This window comes from Micrasema longulum, unplaced genomic scaffold (assembly GCF_059751315.1).
Source record: "Micrasema longulum isolate JH-2025_06_02 unplaced genomic scaffold, ASM5975131v1 h1tg000828l, whole genome shotgun sequence".
Lineage (NCBI taxonomy): Eukaryota > Metazoa > Arthropoda > Insecta > Trichoptera > Brachycentridae > Micrasema > Micrasema longulum.
In genome coordinates, this window is record NW_028278020.1 from 427,857 (window position 1) to 452,508 (window position 24,652).

General features: G+C 32.4%; 1 protein-coding gene across 1 annotated transcript in view; it reads right to left on the reverse strand.

Moving 5' to 3' along the window:
* Positions 1 to 24,652, reverse strand: part of LOC148278769 (neural-cadherin-like) — a 63,486-nt gene that overhangs the window by 15,836 nt on the left and 22,998 nt on the right. Inside the window, exon 3 of the mRNA XM_088230908.1 lies at positions 19,714 to 19,878. Within this exon, the coding sequence (XP_088087034.1) occupies positions 19,714 to 19,878 (165 nt within the window). The remainder of the gene's footprint in view (positions 1 to 19,713; positions 19,879 to 24,652) is intronic.

The following is a 24,652-nucleotide window of genomic DNA, read 5'->3' on the forward strand; positions in this document are numbered from 1 at the left end:
AATCGCTGATGAAATTTGTGCCTTCAATCATTCAAATGAGCAAGAAAAAGGGCTTCTGTTTTAATTCGGGGAGTGTCAAATAAAACCACTAACAAAAATGATTTCTCTTTTTCAAAAACTTGAAACACAATATTACCAAGTAATACCTTTTAAGCAAGGGCATATTGGCGAACAAAATGAAAAACAATATTTTCAAAGCTAGAGTCCATAAATGGATTGCTAAAAAGACTAGACAGGAAGCTGAGGAATATGTTTCATATATAAAAATATAATTTTAGTTTCTTGAAAATGCTTTTTCGTTTTATTGATGTAGGTTTGTTTTTATTTTTATTTCATTTCTTTAGAATTTTTATAAAATTGATGTGAATTTATGCATAATTATGTACAAAATAAATAATACAGTGAACGGAATAATACAGTGACACTCCGGAACGTGCCTGTGGGCCAGTGGAGTGGCTACATCCATAAATAAAAATAAAAATAAAAATAAAAATAAAAATAAAAATAAAAATAAAAATAAAAATATATTGAATGTACCTATTGTATTTTTGTTAACTATGTATTTGTATTTTATATTGGATTAAATAAATAAAAAAAATAAAAAAATATTATCTTAGTTTTGATTCGGGAACAACTACGCATCTCTGTCTGACCGACTAAGCAGATGGGCCCTTAATTCTATAGATTTCGATAGATGAGCGTCTTGCCCCCCCTGACCTTATTTAGTTCTGCAACAACAATGACAGCCTCATTTCCGTTACAGAACAAAAACAAAATCGAAACCGTCTATTAATGAGAAATAAGTCAATAATTTACTGATCAATCGCAATAAAATAATATCAAGATTCTTACATTTTAAAGTAGCCATGGTCAAAATAGTTTTGTTTTCAAAGGAATTAAAAATTATGATAATCTCCCCAATGAACTAAAAACTTTTATATTAGTTAGTAAATTCAAAGCAAATCTAAAGAATTTTTTCGACCCCGAGTAAAAACATCATTCTTTTATAATTGGTATTCTTGCATTATTATTTTATTTTTTTCACCTTATTTCGTATATTTTATTACTTTTGTTCTCATGTATATTCGAAGTTATATAACTTCAAATTAATAAATAACTACAACAGTGTAAATCGCATTTCAAGCACAAGAGCTAGTGCATTTTTTTGGAAAGTGACAGTTTGAATAATTAACTAAATACATAAAAGTTGATTGCAATAGAAAAAAAAACATACATTTATGTTACTATATTTATTAATAAAAACATGTATTATTTTATGTTACTATATTTATTAATAATAACTTGTATCATTTTATGTTACTTTATTTATTTATAAAAACATGTATTATTTTATTTTACTATATTTATTTATAAAAACGTGTATTATTTTATGTTACTATATTTATTAATAAAAACATGTATTAATTTATGCTACTATATTTATTAATAAAAATATGTATTATTTTATGTAACTATATTTATTAATAAAAAAAATGTAGTTTCTGTCAACAATTATTATTTACCAAAATAATAAATTGTGCCTGCAGTCTGGGAAAACTACTAAAAAAACTTATAACATAGTAAAGTAGAGAACGCCATATTGGTTTTAACAGCTCTAGTATGTATGTATTTACTTATTTTTATTATAAACGTATGGTATGATTTTTTGTTTAAAAAATCCACTCAAATCATTATTTGATTTCAATATTAAGATTCTGATTGAAAGTTCAATAAAATAAACGCCAACTCAATAAAAAAATGAGATTTTTTTGATAACACCAGTTTAAAAAAAATATATATCTTCTATTTTTTGTAAAATTGGAAATAAACGTGTAACCGCGTTCTGTTAAACGTGTGTGAGCCGTAAATTTATAAGTTTTGTCCAACATTTCACAGACAATGAACTAATTGATTATATTGTAAAAAAAACTTTTCCGTTTAAAATAGTTCTGAGCTGTAACATATTATCTGCCGAAATGTTTTAAGCCGAGTAGTGCTTTAAATCCAAGGGGTGAATTTTGAGCTTTTGAGAATGTAAGGAATTTACGATTCAAACTTTAAATTAAGGGTGGGATGGTCCACTGAATTCTGAAAATTTTACATTCGTTAACATCACAACATTTGCTTTTATTAGATGTCTTAATTTATATATTTTCTCCCGGTAACATAAATAATTATATCTGAAAATTAAAATTCATAAGAAAATTTGAAAAGGAAAAATGTTTTGTAGCTCGCTGGTATTTAATTAAAATTGAGATATTTATAAAGTTTCGCATAATGTAATAAATATTTTATGTTTATTTTCCCGTGTATACATTTTATGTTATTAATGAATCGACCTCCAACGTAATTATTTTTACACTAAAATATCAATTAACATGCTCTAAAAATGCATTATGTGTTCGTGTATCGAAGCTCTACACACGGTGGTGCAAAGAGCACTGCATTGTTAAATACAATTAAGCGTATCTCGATTATCTGTTATCTGTTAACTGTCTTCAGTATGCGGATGTTGCCGGGCTTCTTGCTAGCAGCAAAGAAGACCTTCAATTCTTGGTATCAAAAGTCTACGATGTATGCAAGAAAAGCGATTTGCTTATGAATGTTGATAAATCGAAAGTGATGATTTTTGAAAGGGATGAAAGTATAACTAAATGTGAGATCAGCGTGAACGGAGATATTCTGAATCAGGTAGAAGAATTTGTGTGCCTGTGAAGTATGTTTACTAGGGACGGAAAGGCCGAGAAAGATATTGAAAGGAGGGTGAGTGCCGGGAACAGGGCGAACGGTGCACTAAAATCTACTTTGGCAAACAAATGTTTATCGCAGGAAGCTAAACTAGCAGTTCACAACGGAGTTCTAGTTCCAACTCTAATGTATGGGAGCTAAGTATGGAATTGGAAAATAATGATGAAAGTAGGTTGAATGCTGTCGAAATGCAATCCCTCAGGCGAATGTGTGGTAAAACGATGTATGATAGGTGCACAAATGTCGAGATCCGTGAAGTGTGTAAGGCTAAGACATGCATTATTGACAGAAACAAGAAAGGGGTGCTGCGTTGGTTTGGACGTGTAGAGCGAATGGACAGCGAAAGAACGGCTAAAAGGATCTACGATGCAAATGTTGATGGATGCAGAAAACGAGGAAGACCGAGAAAGACATGGCACGATCAAGTCCATCAAATACTTGAAGATGGAGATGTCAAAAGTAGGAATAATCGGCGTGCGTGCATGAGAAGATGTATGAATGTAGAGGAAGCGAGGTCTGTATGCCAAGATAGAGTGTTATGGCGTTCTATCCTCTCTGCCTACCCCTACGGGGAAACGGCGTGATGGTTTGTTGTTGTTGTTGTTGTTGTTGTCTATTATCTGTTTTAGGAAGATAAAGTGATCAGTCTTACTCTTACAGTGTTAGTCTAAGAGCAACGTAATACTTCAGTGTAAAAACACCTTTAAAACAAATGTTTCATGCCGACTTTCCCAGAAATCGAACCCGGGACCTTAAGCATGGTATGTAAATACGCCAACCACTACACTATGAAGCGGACCTTTATAATTTCGATGACCTTTTTCAGGATTTTTACCTGTGAGCAGCCGTCTAGTCGAAAACTCTCGTCCAGGATTCTGATTCTATTACCCACACAAAACTGTATTCATAACCCACCCGGACACTGACTAAATGTATTTACGCGTTTTCCTTAAAACAATAAATAATTGAAATGGTCCCTCCCCTTGTCTGTCTACACTGTCTTATCATAAATATTTAATGTTGGTGTTAGCTTTTAGTATGACGTGTCGTATCAGCACGTCAGTTATATATTTTTGTGCAACTAATATGGTTATAGTTAAACTTATCAAAGCCCTTCAATTAAATAGCGAATGCCAAATCAGAATCAACGATGTTGTCACAGATTGGTTTGAATTCACCAATGGAGTTTGTTAAGGTTGCGTCCTTGCATCGTTTCTTTTTATAATTCTCATAGACTTTATCTTAAGGAAGTCAATTCCACTAGATCGAGGAATATTTATCTTCTCCTCCCAAAAATTTAGCGACCTGGAGCATTGCGATGATGCGGTTATGATTGGCGATTTAGTCAGGGGTCTTCAAGCCACTGGTAGATAGCCTAAATAAGTACTCCGCGTGCATGGGTTTAAAATTCAATATTGCAAAAACCCATGTACTGTGTAACACTTCATGCCTCGATGCCCAAAATCCCCTGACTCTGTCAAACCAAGTCATCGAAGGGGTCGAGAGTTTCAAATACCTGGGAGTGTATGTTGTCGGCCTCGTGGTGTAATGGTCAGCGCGTTAGCCTGCCATGCAAGAGGTCTCGGGTTCTATTCCCGACATGGTTGATGTGAAATATTTATTTTATTTTATTATTAATTTCATTAAAAGTACATGATCTTAACAAATTATATACAGATCTACTTTATACATCTAGTAAATGTTATCACCGTAACTCTCCAAAAAAAGAGACTAACTCTTGGAGAGTGACTTACACTATTGTAGTTGTTTATTTATAAGAGTTTATATAATATTTAAATGGCTGTTTTCACACTAGAATATTTCATAGTCCCTGGACTGGTACCTGAAGCGTAAGCGTAAGACTGACCATCTTACCTTCATGTAACAAAAAATGATCAAGATACGATGCGATTTGTGTACCAATGCAGTGCCCTATGCACCATTAGGTGCGGAAAAAGAACGATAATGATGATTTGTTACGGAAAATGGCAGATTTCAAAAAGAACTAGGAGAGCGGCTAGGAATAGCAGGCGCCACATTCAACAGTATAAAGTCTGTCTGAAGGTTGGATATTTACTCCGCAAAAACCAAATGCCGCTTATATAACGCCTGCATGACACCTATTCTCCTATACAGATTCGAATTATGGCACCTCACTAGGGCCCAAAGTAGCAGAATTCTGAGTTTCGAGAAAAGGTGTCTTAGAATAATTTTGGGTGTGCGGTGGTTTTACTTTGTAAGGAATGAAGTAATAAGAGAACGGATGCAGCAAACTCCGGTGACAACTGTCATCAAGCGGAGGCGATACGGTTGGCTCGGCCATGTGCTACTATAAGGCATCAGGTTATCGTCTCCTGGACGTCCACTGACTGTTCGTCGGCAGTTCGTGTTAGAACTACGGGGCGAGAACCTGATTTGGGAGGATACATAGGAGCTGGCAGTCAACAGAAATACTCGGAGGATCTTCGTGGACTTACCATATGCTCCAACTATTGAGCGGACCTGGAATAATGATGATGACTATTGTGAAGGCATATGATAAGATTATAATGTTAGTGTTATTTGTGTCCTGACGAAGAGACGAGAATGTCTCAAAACTGGTAGACATAGAAAAGTCAGTGAGTGGTAATACGAGTATAATTCGATTATTTTTAACGCAACACCTACTTTTGCAACTAATGCGGAAAAGATGATAAAGATAAAACTCATGTATAAAATATCTAGATATAATTGGAAATCCGATTTTGTCGGAAGTTTGGTTCACTGTGCGGGCAGGTGCAAAAGCAAGCTCTTTCTAGTCTTCAGCTTAGCTTATTATAAAATGAATTCTGAAATAGGAAATCCCCTCTCTCCTGTAATACCGACCTCCATTATATTAACCCAGAGATGTTGTTCCGAAAAAGGTTAGCAGTGTAGTCAGCATTTCGCAGGCAAAACCATAAAAAAGATACTTAAATCAAAATCTCCAGTTTTCAATCAAATTTATTTATAAAAATATCGTGCGATAGACAGTTTAAAGTCAATGAAGTTGTTATTCCTTTATAGTCAGTAAGTTAAAGTTCTTTTAGCGGAAATCGAAGAACTGATACATTTAAGTTATTTATGTATAACATATCAAAAACCAAAAAGCGCTAAAAGTATAAAAAAATTGCTCATTCAATAAATTTATTATGTCATTTAAAACTTATTTTAATGTACATGTAAGGTTAAAAAATAAAAGCTTCGGTTTCGTCTGAAAATCTTGTTTCGGTCGGTCATTGATTTTCAGTTCCTGAAAAAATTACGCCGGTCAATCAAAAAGTAATTGAAAAAAAATCTATTTTTTTATTTTAATTTTTCCCTATACTGATTTTTCCTGAAATTTCTGAAAAATCAACATATTATGCATACCAAAATCTACGTAATGTGTTATAAAAATCGATTTGTTGTATTTTAGCATAATCAAATTTGGGAAAAAATCCGCATAATTTCATTTTCAATTTTTAATTTCGATTAAAAAAAAAATGCAATTATTTATTTATATGTAGACATATAATTGGCTTTTAATTTTAGTTGATTTGTAAAAAATGTATTTTTTTGTTACAATGGCTGTTGTTTTCTTTTATAAATAAAGTAAAAATTTAATTAATTTAATAAAATAACTCAACCATGAAAACTACTGAAATTACGCGCGAAGTAATGAAAAAAAATAAACAACTTAAAAAAATTAAATGCGATGATAATGCGATAGATAAAAATACATATTTTTAAAATTTGGCTTAGTTTGATATTCTATTAACAAAAAAAAATAACTTCCTGACACTGAACTTCCTCATTTGGATGAGAAAATGGTAAAATAAAATTACTCGCAATTAGAGCAAATGGAAGCATCCTCTCTTAACTTTCTTTCAGCACCTTACATGAAAGATGTCGATATCCGAAGAGATACGGTTGAGTAAGAACATCGCTCTCCCTACTGGTATTACCATTAGCGGGCTGGTTCTGCAAGCAGGAAGATAAAGCAGCTTAAACTGCCAAATTCTAAGGTAGTCTAGGAACATACAATAAAATACTCTCCATTACACCTAAGTGGATTGTCATACCACGTATAAAATTAAACAAAACCATATTAGATCGACACCCAATATTTGAAATTGGTATAAACCATGGATAAGATTTAACGAAAGTTGGAAAAAAAAGGAAAATAAATCAATTAATTAAGGCACATTTACAGTTCTGCTTTTGTTTGAACATGAACATGACATTTCTTCGATTCTCCTACTTATTGATTTTTACAAACTCTTTACGATCATTTATAAACATGTCTATTAATATTTATATATGATTATAATAGTTCCAATACTTTTAAGTAATCATAATCCGCGCCCAATGAAGTATCTGCTGCAATAGCACATTAAATGCGGCGTAATTTTATTTTGTTATATAAAGGTAAGGATAAGATAAGTTACCAGTTGTAGTGCCAATTTCAGTGTAAAAGTATAGCACCTTTTGCACTATTGTATGGGTATGATGTAACACGAGTCTACGTAGGATACAAGACTTGATATATCTCTCTTATTTATTTCCATGATGAAGTTGTATTTTTGAAATTTTCAAATGTACATTTTCACATTGGATATATGCTGGATTTTCATACAAAAAATATTTATCCTTACTATGAGAAGAATAATTATACGAATAAAAGTGATGCTAATACCACAATAAATTTGTTTTACCTTATAAAAAATAGCGCAAAAATAGAGCTTATGCTTATAACAAAAAAGATAGAGATACTGTTGTCTGGCCGGTGTTTGTGTGAAAGAGACAAAACAATGGAAGAAATTGGTTGAATCAGTCGGTTGTTTGCAGTAGGCGAGTAGTAGTGCACGCTAGTTATATGACCGGCGTATTTGTGATTTGCAATTTATTTCCCTAAAACTGGCCTTAATTATTTTATAATTTTCATAAACTCTAGAAAAAAAATGATTTAACTGTACGTCTCTGTGTTTTTTTTTTAATGTTTGAATTTCAGAATATTCTGTATTTTGCTTGGGGTAAAACGATGATACGTTACACAATGTAAAAGAATTTTGGGGCACAGCCTTTTAAAGTTAATACATTTTTTAAGTCAAACTTGTAAATCAAACTCAGAACCACAAGCATTGTAAACAAACGCACTAACCCGTACACCACAAGATGAAAAGTTTAATGATATTTTTATGAAGTATACAAACCAATTTAAATAACCTATTAATGGGTGCTTATGTATATTCGATAAAAAAATAGGAAACTTTCTTTTAAAATTCACAAAATATTTTTCTACAATCTTCTAACCAATCGAGAAAATTGCTTTTAAATTGGAATGATATTTATAAGACTCTTCGCCAGCATCAAAAATAGAATCAAATATTAAATTAAGAAAAAATACGAATGGTTTAAAAAATGCCTGAAACAAAACACCGTCGTTTTATTATGAAGTTATAAACTTTATAAGGGCTTCTACGTAAAAGTTATAAAGGCAATATTCGGAGGACCTTTTAAATCTCTTAAAAGTTATTGTGTGTACCACGGCCACCGGCGCTAGATCGGCTTTGTGGAGCAACTTCTTCTGGTTACCAGCGAAACTCAAAACAAACGACAATATCACCAAACCCTTTTTTTAAAGGACATTTTTTTATTCAAATCCTCCTAAACCAGTTCTCGACCCGAGTGTTTTAAATTCATAGCAAAAATCTACAACACTCAGACTAGAATACATACTCCTTAACGCTTTTGGATAAACGGAGGCACAGCTTTTTAAATAAAATTTCCAAAAATATTTTTACCATCGGAGAAAAAAAAGGAAAATTGATTTTCAAAAATTTGAAAACAGTTTGAACAGTACCTACTAGTTATATAGCATGTATTTGAATAAAATGATTTATTCATTTTGTTTTTTTGTTATATTTTTGGTTTATTTTTAAATCAAGTGTTTCAATAAATTGACTTTTAAAATATAAACAGTTAGTTTCTGCTTTAAAAAAAACCAAATGAATAGATTTTTTTGAAGTAGCTCAACCGTTAATGAACCTCGAACCGATTTTATTATTTAGTTCCTAGAATAGCATGCAATCAGAAAACATCGTTGGGTTTCTGAAACATGTTGATATTGCACTTTTAAAGTTTATCCTAGTTCTGTTTAAGGCTCATCCAAAATCATTAATTCAAATAAAACAGTGAATTAAATAATATAAAATATTATTTATTGTATTTATAAAATATTAAATGTTTTTATTTCCTTTTTAAACAAAGATTATTTGATGCTAGATATGAAGACATCTCATTTTTCAAAAATTTGTAGTTATCAACTTGCTCCAGAAACCCGACTATGCGTGTTTCAAATATTTCAGTTAATCAATATTGTATACAATTGGGAAGAGTGGTAAAAATATTTAAATGCAAATGTTGATGGATGCAGAAAGCGAGGATGATCGAGAAAGACAATATGGCCATATTGAGTTCAACAAACACTTCAAAATAAACATTTCAAACGACGGATTGATCGGAGTGCGTGCTAAAGTGATGGCAGAACGTATAAGAAGCGAGGTTTATGTGCGAACTGTAAATAAATAGTGATGTAAGGTTCAATCCTCTCTGCTTCCCCTAAAAACAAATATTTTATCCTGCTTCGGTAGAAATAATCCACTACTAAGCGGACAGCGGAAATTCGTATACAACGCACAAAATTGAGTAATTTTGAGGGTTATGTTAATAAATTTTAACGGGAAGTGGATAGATATGTATTATGTGCTGACGGAACAGGAAATGTCTCAATAAATATGAAGAGTGACAGGTACTTCCTTGTCAGTTTCGTTGGCAGTTGAAGGCTCCCCGTTTTGAGTGGAGAATATTAATGAATCAGATACCCCCTAATGTAATTAGGGATGATGGACGCAGATAATACTTTGCTGACCTGCTATTTGAGTCATCAAATCTTAATGCAATTATTTATTCATAGTATATTAAGAAAAATACATTCAATTTTAGAACGCATTTATTCAATAACAAATAAATGTTGGTAGACAATCGAAGATTTCACCCCCCAGAGAGTTATTATAAACAATATATTACAACAGAGATGGAGAAGATTTGAGAGAAAGGAAACGGAAGTCTAGGTATTTACAGGGCTTATGATCTTGGCTTGGGTAGTTTAAGTGCCCAATTTACAAACATTTACCATTCTGCCTATGTTAGAACATCCGTATTTATTTAATTCTTCCATCTGGTGGTTTTTGTAAAGTTTAAGAGCTGAAGCCAATATTGGTTTGGGTGAGATTCATCTCATTGAATTATAACACCTGGAAATATTTTACATGTTTCTTTAAAGAGAAAATTCGGTGTTTTTTCAATTTTTTAAATTATCAATCGACTATAAATCTAAGTTTATTTTTTTTTTCTAATTTATGTATCGTATTATTAGCGTAATACATATTTTTAAAATTTAGAACTTTTTAGATTTACTCATCGTGTGACGTCTCCTTTCCCTTATTCTCGGTCAGTTCTGCCGAATTGTCAAATAAATTACCGTAAACCGGAAATTCATAACAATTCTCTTATGAGTTAAATCATAAGAACTAATGACGTCGTTCAAAGTAGTTCGATTTTACAAAAATATATATTTTTTTTTCATACATTTTCATGAAACTTTGTCGTTCAATTTACTGCTCTTATTTTGACTTTACTAAAATAAATATCCGATTTCTAGTAGGGCTGAACTTCCTCATTCTTCGATCTTTAAAATTAAAAACACAGGTATTTTTTAAATGGTTTTTCCTGGTTTATTCATTTTAATTTCACTTTATAATGATAATTATTGCAGAGTTTCTAAATTATCATTTATATTTTTTCTCATCTTCACTCTCAAATGATAAATATCAATTACGTCTCAAAACCTTAGAAGGCGAGTAACGTATTTTAATTAACATTATAAACACAAAACTAAGCCGGTAGCTTAAAAAAGGTGAAGTTATTAAAATGAAATATTTATAAATGTAAAGAAAAGCTGTGGAAATTGAGCAAACACATAATAAGAGGGTTTGTTGACAATCATTTATTAAGGGCTGCCTGCTTTGAAAAAAGGTGTTTGTTTTTCGGAAAAAAACTTTTTGGGAATAAAAATCATGTGTTCAGAAACGTACTAAATTGGGCTTGAATTTTCTTAACTCGAAGTGTATTGAAGAGAGCTCCGAATGTAACAAAACGTTTTTTCCTAAAACCTTTTGGTTACGCATGCTTCCATCGAATACGGAAGGTGTTTTTTCAAAGAAATTCTGTCTTATTTTCCCCAACTTTTAGGAGGATATAGGCGAATCGCCATCAAAACAAGCGAATGCTTTTAGAGAAGAACACCAGTTTTTGTAACCCGATTTTATGAAATGAAGCAGAGTGCTATTTGTTAAAAGCAACAACTTTCGTCGTAAAAATGCTTTTTTAGGTTTAAATAAAAATCTGAAGTCCACTTTCTTTAGTGCAAGAAACACCAGCAGTCCCAGATGCGCTATTATACTATTTTTCAGTTTCAGTGCTGCAAAACAGTGGTTTTTTCTTTCTATTTTTATAAACATATTACAATTTGCTACCCAAGTCTAAGTCTTGGTGGGACACATATTTTTTTTAAGACAGGTTTTTTTTACATTATGTTCTCTTTTTTTCAACTGAAGATCTTTCATGTTAATGATGGTTTGTGGGAGATCATTGAATATTCTTGGAATAACGCAATTTTATGTTCGTTTTCCGAAGTACTTTTGTGATTCGGGGGACGACCAGGGAACCCTTAGTTTTTCATCTAGTCTTGTGAGTGTGGGAAACTCTTTTTTTTATATTCTGGATCAACAAAATGATCTACTATTAATTTGTAGTCACAATGCTGTTTTACCGGCAGGATTACAAAATTCAAAATGTACACCTATTATTTTCCAAATAATCATTGTTTAACGAAGTTTAAAATGATCTTATTTGGTAAAAAAGGAACGAAGTTTTGGATATCGCACAATCACAAAATCTTGTTTCCTGAATATTTCCTTTAAAGTGACTTACCGCGGTTTATCCTTTAAGGTACATAATTATTCCACGTCTTGCGAAATCTATTTTTTTTCAAAAACATTCATTTAACTAAATGCAAATTTGCCAACAAAGATTTAAATATAAGTAAATAACTGTATATAACACTTTTCTGACTTTTCCACGTCTACCTTTTTCGAAACGAATCGTCTCTTCATATGGACATTAAATACACTAACCTGCAAATTGTAGTCTGCATTAGTTTACGGACTGTTAGCAGACTGTAAATATAAGTTAGAAGTTCATGAATAGAAAGAAGATAGTTGCTTAGCTGCCAATATGTACAGAAAAACAAATACATTTTATCCTCATAATCCGTATTCAGCAAGCGAATTGCCCTATTAATGGGTGAATTCTGACTTGCATTTGTACGGCTTCTCGGTGTGTAAAACAGTGCTGGAGATCATACAAACCGATCTCTCTTTCAGTATATTTGGATTATATATACTTCTAGAAATCAGCTTATTGAAATGTTTCCTAAGAAAAAATTGACGACGAGATTCGAGGGCGTTGTAATCCAGCATCCCTACTAGAAATAATGATGGATACAAGACTATTAAAACTATCGGTGTGATTGTGTATCAATGCAGTGCCTTTTGCACAATTATGTAGGAAACGGAAACAATGATGATGATTTATTTAATATTAAACTATTTCTTATTTATGAAAGTAAATTTTCGAAAAAATTGCGTTGAGGAGATCGTGATTAAAACCACGGACCTCTAGATCCGCGAGTCCATAAATTTTGAAGAATAGGTATTTGAACATTGTTTTTATGTCGCTCTCTCGCAAACGCCTCTCTGATACTGTTCGAGAAAGAAAACTGCACGTTGGACTGATTATGCCTTATTAAAATCGACGTTATGTTGTCTTGTTTTCTTCGCCCCAAAGTTGAACCGATTTGGTTGTTTTTTTGAGAAACTGTACCTTTGTACAGTTTCTCTGTGCCTTTTTCGTTTTTTTTAAACTAACCGTCATATTTGTACACCGTGCGTCTGAAGACGGGTTTTTGAATGAACTTAGTTGCTAAAATAAATAGTTTATCAAAAAAACAAAACAATAGACACTCTGTCAACGATGAATATCGACAGTGTGTAAAAATCACTGCACTAGTGCAGTGATTTTTAGGGGAAAAATACGGGAATACGTTTGTATAAAGAAAAGTTTGACCGCGTTTCCTTTTAGATAAGAGACTGTTAAAGTATAAAATAAAATATTATTTTCTTCCGGAAGAGGTCAATTCAGTTAAAAATATTTTTTAATATTGGTAAAATATGTAACATATTAATATTAAATTTAGTACCTTTTTTTTAACATTTTTGTATGCTAAGAATATTATTATTATTATACATAAAAACAATACAATATTATATACTGGATTTTTCACCATATAGGGAGTCATTAAGATTGACGAATTACGACAGATATTGATAATATTATTTAAGAGAAAGGAATACGGAAGTCTAGGAATTTTCAGGTCTTAGGACCTGTCATTGGTTGGTTAAATAGCTACTTTACACACTGCGTAATATTCACTACTTGCGGTGATTGCGGCAAAACGGTGATAGTTGTATTTTGAAAATTTCAATAGTAATTGATTTTTTTAGCGGTTCACATTACACTAAATTTATCGTTGCCGTTCTACTGAAAAATGTAATAAAATTATAAAACAATTTTTCAAACGCTTATTATTTCCCGTTTTGATTTTTGCGTTTTTCATCTTCCGGCAGTTTTCCGGAAAATTTCTCAAATAAATTAAAAAAGGGACTTTTCTCGTCGAATAGCGCCCTTGAGATGATTTATCATGAAACCGGGCCACATAATACGGCCATTATTTTTTTATTCACTGTTTACTGCATCATTAAACCAGTCTCGTAGAATACAATTTGTTACAAGTACTCAAATATTAGGGGGAAATGGGAGTATTATTCATCATCATTCCCTTGCTGCACATTGTGGTGCATAAGACACAGCATTAGTATACAATAATTCATTCATCATTTTTGTCCTTTCCCTCATGACTGATGCCGGCGGCTGCTGTTGATCATTATTTGCGTAGTCTATCCAGTTCTGGGCAGAGCGAAGAGCATCAGTCACTGAAGACCCCAGCGTAGATTTAATATTTTCCATGTTTATGACCAATAGGGAAAAAGAATTTGCAAAAACATAAATCTCCGCGTCTTAATAGGTAAAATTATGAAATATAGTACTACCGGTCACAAGCGAGTCAGTCCTGATTAAAATTTTACAAATAGTATTTTTTTCCAGAAGTAATTTTTTTTATTATTCCTTTTCGGATTCGGCCTACACTAATTTAACAAGTTCAACGAATGCTCGTTTTCTTCTTCCTTCCGGGTCACTCGCCAGTTGTTCTTAATTTGTCCTCGCCGTTTTGTTAAAAATAAATAAATTTGTAAACAACAGCTGCAAAATGGAAATAATTCCTCGGGTGAACTCCGCAAACACTAAAACCCTGTCCAAGGCAGTTCGTATCAGAGGCTTTGAACCACGTTCTGCTATGCCATAATCTTAATAAGATTTGCCGTGCCACGACGGTCCCGAATAAAACTTGGTGTTTTGAGAAACTCAAGTTCGTGGCTGGCGTTCGAATCCCTTTTAGCCAGGAAGTAAGAACCTTCCTTAATAAAGAGGCGATGAGTCCTCCTTGTTAGTCATTTTCCCTTCCATTTGCTATTCTTTGGGCCAACACACTTGCCAACGTAAATCTGACTAACTAGAGACGTGAGAACACTTAGTGTACTCAATAATTGTAGCCATGTCAAGGTGGCCTAGAATACAGCTGTTAGAAAGTTACCCTAATAGCCCTTGACAGGTGTGAACTCTTTGACCTGTAAGTACGAATCTTACGTAACCAAAGAGTGAGGTTTATTCGTTTTTCCCCTGATTTTTGCTATACCAACTTGTAATTACCATCGTCGTGTCCATAAGCTCATACCCACTTCAAACTTTTGTCGCGCGTATAGATACCGAGACCGACCACAACAGGGAAGAAACCGATTTTTGAAACTATGCTTTGATAACACCTTGATGCTATCAAGTGTGCGTGAACTGTCACGTACGCTGAAACCGGGACTAGGTTTGTAAAAATTTGTCAAGGAGTGTTTTCTGGGACGCCAGAGATGCCAGGAAACCGGGACTAGGTTTATAAAAATTTGTCGAACGGTGTCCTCTGAAACGCCAGAGATGCCAGGAAACCGGGACTAGGTTTATAAAAATTAGTCGAACGGTGTCCTCTGAAACGCCAGAGATGCCAGGAAACCGGGACTAGGTTTATAAAAATTTGTCGAACGGTGTCCTCTGAAACGCCAGAGATGCCAGGAAACCGGGACTAGGTTTATAAAAATTTGTCGAACGGTGTCCTCTGAAACGCCAGAGAAACCAAGAAGCTGGGACTGGTAAACTGACCACCCACCCTCAATGTCCTTATTGTCTAGGTTACGGTATTTGCCACCTGGTCATCCATCTTCCATTTACTACTGTCCAGTACCGATGAACTGTCACGGGAATGTTAGTAATGTATCCCAAAGTACGAATGAAAATGTATATTCCCCTTACCCCTGTATGCGAGATCGGCCAGTGCTTGATGACGAATATTAAGTGTGTGTATGTTGTCTCCCTGTCACCCCCTCACTTTGAATGAAATAATGTTCCGTGCCAAGTACATCCTGACACCTTCCCACGGACCAATGGATTAAAAGAAAAATACCTAATGGAAATACCTACCTCACTTGTGTTAATAATGCTTGATTCACGTTATCAGCCCTCCTCTTTAGAGCTGATAAATATAGAATCCATAATTCCTCTTGTAACCCTATAATTGTTAATATATTACTATACTATGGTCTTGGAGACCATAGTAGGATAGTGGTGACGATCCTTTTGTGAGTTTGAAACTCAGGATTTCTTGGTGTAAGGTGCATCGCACGACCGGCACTTTAAAAGAAATTATAGACGGCCTCATGCGAAATGAGCCAAGTAACGCCAGTTACGTCCTTTTTTAAGCTACTTGAAATGTGCTGTGTTCTACTGAGAGGTGAACTAAGCGCAAAAATATGATCTTCTCCTTTTTACCATTGTGTACATCTTAGTAGAGAAAAGAAAAAAAAAAAACCCCTGTCGAAAGGTTGGAAGAAGGATAAGGCGATTCTCGTTTTGTAATTTTTGTGTTATTCCAATGTCTCAGTCTCATTAACGTTCTTGAGTTGTTACAGGAATTTTTTTTTTATCCCAAATGTACGGAGAGTGGTCAGGTCTTATACCTCTAACCTTGTCTTCATAATCTTGACTTCACCACAGTGTAGTAGTCAATAGGCCCTAGTGATTGTTGGAAGTTAGCCGAATTCAACTGGACTAGACAAGCCGTATTAAATGTACTTTTTAGGCGGTCCTGTAAATATTGTATATAAATACGTTAAGTGTCAACTTGTTTGAAAAATAGTATACATGTTCTGTGTACGCAAATTGCAAATTCTTCTTCCGTTGGTGTTTTTGCCTTTTCATGTTTAAACAATAGATAGGTACAACTAGGATAAGAATGTTTAGAAAATAAGTAGTTATATAACTTGTGTATACCGGTGTTGACAACCTTTGCCTTCTTTCCCTACATGTACAGGTGCGCACGAGAGTACTACATATTCCAAACACGATTCGAACCTTAACCAAATCGCTAAAAAAAATTTTTTTTTAAATTTTTTTTTCCTCGTACCATAAGTGGAGTGTCGCGTCCCGCGACAAAAATAATTATACCTATACGATAATCAGAACCGTTATAGTTTAAAAGTAAAACTGAATATAGAAAACAAATCAATCGCGTAAATAAACGCTTTACCCGACAGCGGTCAGCAGACATTCCGCGGCGGTCACGTGATACCTCCCACCACACTAGTTTTTTTGAATACAGGCCCGTAGCACTCGCCGCTGGCGAGCCGGCCAGTTGCAATCTGGTTCGCGAGCAGTGTACACGCCGCGCTAGGCCAGTTTTCCCTCGCAAATAACTATGGGAGTTTTGGTATAATTCCCTATGCACCATGTTGAGCTGTGCCCAAAAAAAAAACTTGTATTCTAATTGAACCAGCTTCCGGTAAGTCTTCAACAACTTTCGAATATATAAATCAACTTGTTTCGCTTATACAAATTTGTAATTTTTCATTATTGTCCACAGATCGGATACGTATGATCATTTTAAGATAGAATCCATTATGACGGCTGTTTAGCCTTATACACCACGTAACAACTAACAAATCTCCATTTATATGGAGAGTCAGGTTACCCCGGAATCTCGACCTTGAACCTGAGTTGTCGACATTTTCTTTGATTCATCCTGCAGAGGCGTGACTCAGCAGTTTTTCTCCTCAATGGCAAATCGACACAGGACGCCATTTCTAGGATCCTTCGTAATTGCTGGTGTTCCTAGTACTTCCTTCTCAAGTAAAATAATATAGAATGGTTCGAATCTCTCAGAGGATTATGTGGGTACCTCGCGTGCATCTCTTCATAAAGGTTGGTGGAAATATACTTCGAAAATTAGTGACTCCTAATGTAATACTACAGTGAACTAATGGATACGCAGGATTATTCAAATCTTTATCCTCATTACAGGGAACCGCTGCCCAAATTATTTTCGGTTCTAGGACACTTAGAAGTAATCACATTAGGTTAATTTCGAATCCTTTTAATAATGGGCTATTTTCAATTTTAATTCTTACTAGGAGAGATCTCTGCTCCAATTATTATTAATCCTGTTTACTATAATTAAGTTCCTCAAAAATAATTGTTGAACATCTTGAGAAACATATATGTCCGTTGTCTGTAAAACTATATTTTACTGATTTGTAATAAATAAACTTGAAATGAACCACTTTATTCTGTCTTTTCCCACCGTTGTTCACAACCAAGCAAGAGATTCAGTATTTTATTAGAATTTTGCAATAATACCTAATGGAAAGTAACTAAGGACCCATGTTATCCTTCAAGGAACCTTGAGATCAAAAAGAACAAGTTCTACCTGAGACTATTAGCCGCAAGGTAAGATTTAATATTAAAAAAGAGTATGACACCATGCAGTGCCCTATGCACAACCAAGTATAAAAAGAGAAATGATGATGATGCGCGTAACAAGTATCTTCTTACATCTACCTACGAGTATATAAAAAAATAGTCCGTCTGCGCTTAAAATCTTCTTGGGTAATCGCCGATCACTGAACTACGCAGGTTTTATCAGGTTATGGTAAATTTAATGATAAATTATTTAACAAATTACAACAGAGATGGAGAATACCTAAAGAAGGGAATATGGAAATCTAGGCATTTACAAGGCTTATGACCTGTCTTTGGCTGGTTTAAGTGGCCACTTTACACATTGAGTAACATTCACCATTTTTCAGCTCTTTAACTTCACCAACATCAACCATTGGAAGAATTCAAGAAACATGTGTGTTTAAACATAGGAAAAACCATATGGTTTAAAGTATTTCTAATACCAAATTATCATTTTTTATCGATAATTGGTAATATTTGATTTTTTTATATAGTTTATATTTTTTAGACTTCATTAATTTGTTAATTAATAATATTGATTTAAATGCTCTGAATACAGAGTAATAACTTATATTTATGCTTACATGGATGTTTATTTAATTGTATTTTTAATTTATATGTAAAAGGCACTAAGTGCCGTTTATTTCAATAAAATAAAATGAAAATAAAATAAAATATAATATGTTTATGCATATTGTATATGTATATAATATATGTAAATGTATATTATATGTAAATGTATATTAAATGTATATGTATATAAATGCAAATATACTCGTATATGTGTGTATGTATGGTTATTAATGCATTACTGCCCCGACTCAACACAACGATTTTTTAGCGAGTCCTAGGCAAGTTTACAGGCATGGGTCGTTCCTGATTGTGTCACTATAAACTGTGTCTCTGTCCATATTAAATGAACATGTGTACAATGTTATTAATAAATATAAAAATAATAAAAATTACAAATTTAAACAACTTATTTCATATTTATTTCTTTTGACATCCCACCTTACCGCCTACTTATTTTAAAATACGGTTTATTTATTTAAGTCCTTACGTACATAAATAAATACTTTGGCGGACTTACTGCTTAAAGCAATATCTTCCAGCCAACCAAAAGAATGACTGTTCAAAAGAAGAGTTGGTCAAAAATTTGTACTAAAAAAACAAAAGTACATTTCAAATAATACATACATGAAAAAAAAACTCATTAATTAAAAATAACAGATGTTTTTAAACGGGAAAATAGGACTTGCACATAATAACTTAAGAAGGAGAGAGAAAGAGGAAGGAATGAAAAGGAATAAAACTACATATTTTACAAAACACTAAAATACAGAGGCCAGGGGTCTATGGATACAAACGAGTAATTTTTTAGGCATTTCTTGAAGGTAGCTAGAGATGTTGCTCATTGTTGATATACTATATATTTTTTTGATTGTACTTTTTTTAAATTCGGGATAAAAAAATAGAATCTAGGAATATAATAGGAAACACAAACAAACACATACGCATTTATAATATTTTTAATTTATAACATTTCGCATTTATAATATTAGTATGGATTTACTGATAACAATCTGGATATTTGGCAATCCGGATGACTGGAGTTCGAATAAACGGAGTTTTACTGTATTCTGAATGTAAATGCTATGTATATTTTTGGAAAATAAATAAAAAAGATAGATAACAAAATCAGTATTGTAGTAAAGAAGTACTGCATAATGTAAAAGTTGTTTATAAAGAGTAATAGGTACATCAAGTAGTTTATTTAGTTTGGAGCAGACAGCGAGTGTCTAAGGATAGATAAACAACAATATTTCCTACCTGAAGTATCCTTTTGGGGAGGTTCCTATCGTCTTCTTCCGTTATCTGTGTCCTGTAAGTAGGCCGCTCAAACACCGGGGGGTTGTCGTTCACATCCCTTACGTGAATATCAACATTTGTGAAATTTTCCCTGAGGTTGTCGATCGCTGATACACGTAGTTCGTACTGAAAACAACAAAAATAAATATTTTTATTTTTCTGGGTTGCTGTGCCATGCATTGTTTATCCTTTTTACCGGCGTTTCGGACGTCGAAAAAGCGTCCATCTTCAGCTAATTATTTAACATTGACAAATTACAACAGAGATGGAGAACACACTAAAGAAGGGAATACGGAAGTCTACCCATCCCTCCATCTATCTATCTCCACCCTTGTAGTAATTTTTTAATCTTAGTGGAACCCTAGGGGGTGAAATACAGTCATCATCTACAAACATTTGGACAAACTCAAAATATTGTCATTATCTAACACACCGTATCACCGTCACAATTGGGAAAATAAGATTGATGGTAAAAAACAAAGTCAATCGGCCTCTGTGCTAATGTGGTCAAGACGTTTGACTCACGCACTGAAGGTTCCGGGTTGGATTACCGGTGTGAGGACAAAAAAATATTTGTGTTCTTCTCAAGTCTGGGTGTTATGTGCTTTAAATCATAACTTTAATTGGACCTTCTGGCCTCCTGTGGTGCAAAAAAAAAATTTTATTCACAATAAATACTGGTAAATAAAGTTTTGCATGGTTTTTTCGTTTTAAGGATTTTTTTTTGTCTACGACTATTATTTTTATCTTACCCATGAACCACCAACAAGCTTCAAAAAGTGGCTTGGTGGGATTTTAGTTTTAGTAAAAATATAACAAGTGAAATTTTTTTTAAATTGTAAAAATGTATAATTATACTATTAAATAATTATTTTTTTTAAATCATGTCAATCGTAATCACAAAAAGTTTCTTTATGAAATTTAACTCTTACCAACAAAGTTTTTTTTATTTATTTATTAACGGATTGAGTTCATTGAAAAAATAGTAAACACATATCCAAATACAGGAAAAATTAAAATAAAACATAAACAAAGAAAACTAAAGCTAGGACAAAAAAATATTTAATTATTGAATACATATTTTAAATATTTTTTCAAGCACGAAAGTCAATGCAATTTGGCGCACTTATTTCTAAAAGCAATATCTTTTAGCCAACCGAAAACAAACCGGTGTAAAATTTGACAAAGTTTGTGCTAAATTGCTTTTAAACATTTTTTTTTAACTTTCAATGTTCTTAAAACTCGTAGAGCAGTGTTATTTGATATAAACAAATTTAGTATTAACTGTTATATTTATTCGCCTGTTTAGAGACTGCGCTACATAAGCAGTGAATTTGGTATTTTTTTTCTAGAAACGGTAAAACAATGAATTGAGTAATTTACTCATTTTGTGTTTATTTTGTATATTATGTCTCTTCACAGCTTACAAATAAATAAACCCACTTATTTAATATTTTCATGTAAAAGTTCGATAAGGGCGTTTCAAATATACAAAACAACTCTAGACGGTCTTCACTGTTCTGTATATCACTCGATCATTAGGTATTTTCATTATTTTTTCTCAAGCAGAGCACATCTGTGTATCTCGAAACCCCGAAGCTATAAATATGAGTACGTGTTTATTATATTGGGAGGATTATTTGTTGACAAAGCGATGACAAATGTGTGACAGCATAATATGCTCCTAGGGAATGAGGTAAATAATCGGATGAGATTGGTTGACGTTTTCTTCTAAAGAGATCATACGGCAAAGGGGGTTAGGAAAATACATATTTTTTAAGCATTGCACAAGGAAACCGTTTGTTAAAAATTTAAGAAACTGTTGGGACTAGATCTGTTGGAAAATTATCCCGATTTGATATTTTTTTACTACAGTTATTTAGGTAGGCGATAATTATTCAATTAATCGCGATGAAGATTACAAGACACATGAAATTTATTTTTCACTAAGTTTATATTTCTAAGAACAATTTACAATCAACAGGTTTATAAATGAACGTAGTTGTGCAGAAAGCAGCCAGTCCACTATTTTGAAAAAATGAGATATTAATGTTATCAGGTGCAGTAAGGTCAATTCTATGAACTGCTAAAAACAGCCAGACCGCTTTCATACAAAAACTGTATTAATCACCTTTTGAAAATGGTGTCGATTACAAAAACGACATTTTTCAATTTGCTATAAACACCCACAGCATAAGAAAAATCTTACGGTTCTTTAAAAATCATTGAAAATGGTCAAATACATAATGAGATTCTTGTTTGTTATATAAAAAAACTAATCTTTTCTTTGTTTTTCATTTTTTAAAGCCAAAAACATTCCAACTGTTGTGTAGACTTGATTATTCAGTCTTTTCACAAAAGTGCTATTATCTCAGTTTCACTTTTCTATGGCTGGCTGATTTCTGCATAAATACGTTCAAATAAAAGTGCACGTATCAGTTTAGAGGCTGTTGGCGTAGAAAAAAAAGCCCCCTGTCTTGCGTTCTTGTTTTATAACACTTTGACAGCGCCCTCTGTTGGCCGGTATTGCATTTTGTGCAATGTTCGGACACACGACTCTTCTTCCAGTTGATAGCGATAAAACTAGGCTGCATGTGACCAAAGTCAGTTACAAAACGTATAATACGTGTCTCTAAGATGCAAATACTCGAGTTAATAATAACATAAAAAAGAAAACTTAGCAGGTAACATTCGGATATGGCCGACTGTTACATGCTAGAAAATTTGACGTTTCGAGCAACATGTAATCAGCCTCATTTCATTGGCAATACGGACATCAGTTGATCGGCTCTTTAGGCCTCAGTTGATTACCTTGGTCTTGTCTTGTACCATTAGTCTTGGACATCTAAAAATATCGGCTATCCTCGACTTGCCAGACCTTGTTCTAACTGGTTATATATTTTTTTCCGAAATATTGATATATTTTTGCAAGGGAAAAAATTGAACTCCGAAGAGTTGGTCAAAAATGCCTTCTTAGCATTTGTCGACTCTCGCCCACATTACTTTTACAGCGAAAAAATCAATAAATAACCATTAAAATGGCAAAACTATATAGATTATATGGGCTAATACGAGAATTTGGTTTTTTTAAAAATATATTATGATATATTTTTTTAAATAAACGTAAGAGGTAAAACAAAATATAAAAAATAATTACATAGTAATGAAATACATACGAACAGTAAATATAGTAAACCAAAAATCCCACAAATGCATGGCCTGTTCGTAGGTATACAAGAAATATTTTTGTTTTTTTTTGCTCCTTTAATAAATAGACACGTATAATATTTTTGTAAATAACAAGAAAGAGAAAAAAAAATCTGAAAAAGATTAGAAGGTGCTTTTTTATTTTATGGCAATTAAAAAAGGAAATAAAAAATATAAAATACATAAAAATATCCTTATTATTAAAGAGCAACAAAATATATATAAGAAAAAAAGAATTAATATCTTTAGTTTGAATCCAGGATAGTGCGTTTTTTAAAAGAAGGAAAATTTTGAAAGTTTGGGATCAATGAAATATTATCAGTAAAAAAGAATGAACATTTTTGGGCCTATCAAATATGCACGTCTCTGTGCTAGCCTCGTTTCAAAATGTGGTATTTCTAGTACATGATTCAGTCTTTGACTTAATCTATTTGAATTACTTGTTAATACATTTGGGTTCTTAAATATATATTTTAAACATAAAAAAAAATAAAAAAATGTTTTATTTCCAAAAGTTTAGCTTCTTGAAATAATTGAAAAAAGGGAAAAGTGCAATTTTTGTGAAGTATTATTTTTAACATTTACTTTTGAACAGAATTGAATTTTTTAATGGTTTAATATGGTTGTTAAAAGCCACCCCTCATCCAGTTATTCTATAGGAAAGCAATGACTGTACATCTGTAATAGTATTTATCTGGGCGTAAATACTTAATCGTTTGAACACATGGGTTAAATATTTCAGTTTTTTAATAATAACTTCAAAAAGATTAGTCCATTTTAGTTGAAGTCAATGATTACTTCCAGGTATTTTATGCACCTTTCAGACTTCATTTTTTTCAAGATGATAATATTTATTATGAAACATTACATTATTCAATATATTATTTTCATAATAAATAAAAACTATTTTTTCAATACAAAACTGCGATTTCTCCCAAATTAATCGTTTCCAATAAGACAAAAAAAAACAAATTTAATGTAAATGGTAACACGTATTAAATGAAAAACGTTTTATTAAAAACTGTCACGTAAATAACATCCTTTTCTTTTACTGTAAAACATTGATAATGTATTAAAACATTAAAACATTACACTCGATTGAATACAAAAACGCTGAAAATTATTTTAAGTCCCTAAATTTACTCCAAGAAACGGATATTACACTGTTGTAATTCGAAATAATATTTTAGCCTGTTAAATCATTATCGTTATGAGATATTCATTTTTACAATATCGATTCCGAAACAGAAATTCATTTCTCTTACTATGGTTTAGTCGGCCGGGCATTTCAAATGGAATTATTGTATTCTTACGGACAATTATAGAGATTTTTTTTTTTTTTAGAAAAATGAAACACTTAAGGTTGAACTTGCCAAAAAAGAGTCTAGCTCTTGTGTTTGGCAAGTTTACAAAATAACATAAAAATAAAACATAAAATGCAAAACAAAATAATAAAATAAATTAAACAATTTTAAAAATTGAGAAAATATAACACTAAAAAAAAAAAATATATAAAAAAAAAATATATATATATTAAATAAAAACACAAAATTTGTAAACACGGGCACATATTAAACATACATCCCTTTTTTAAAATACAGTTAATGTTAATGTCAAGATGTCAAGAGTTATGTAAAGAAGCTTTTCTTTAATTTATCCTTAAATTTTTCGTAATTTATTTCTTGACGTAGAT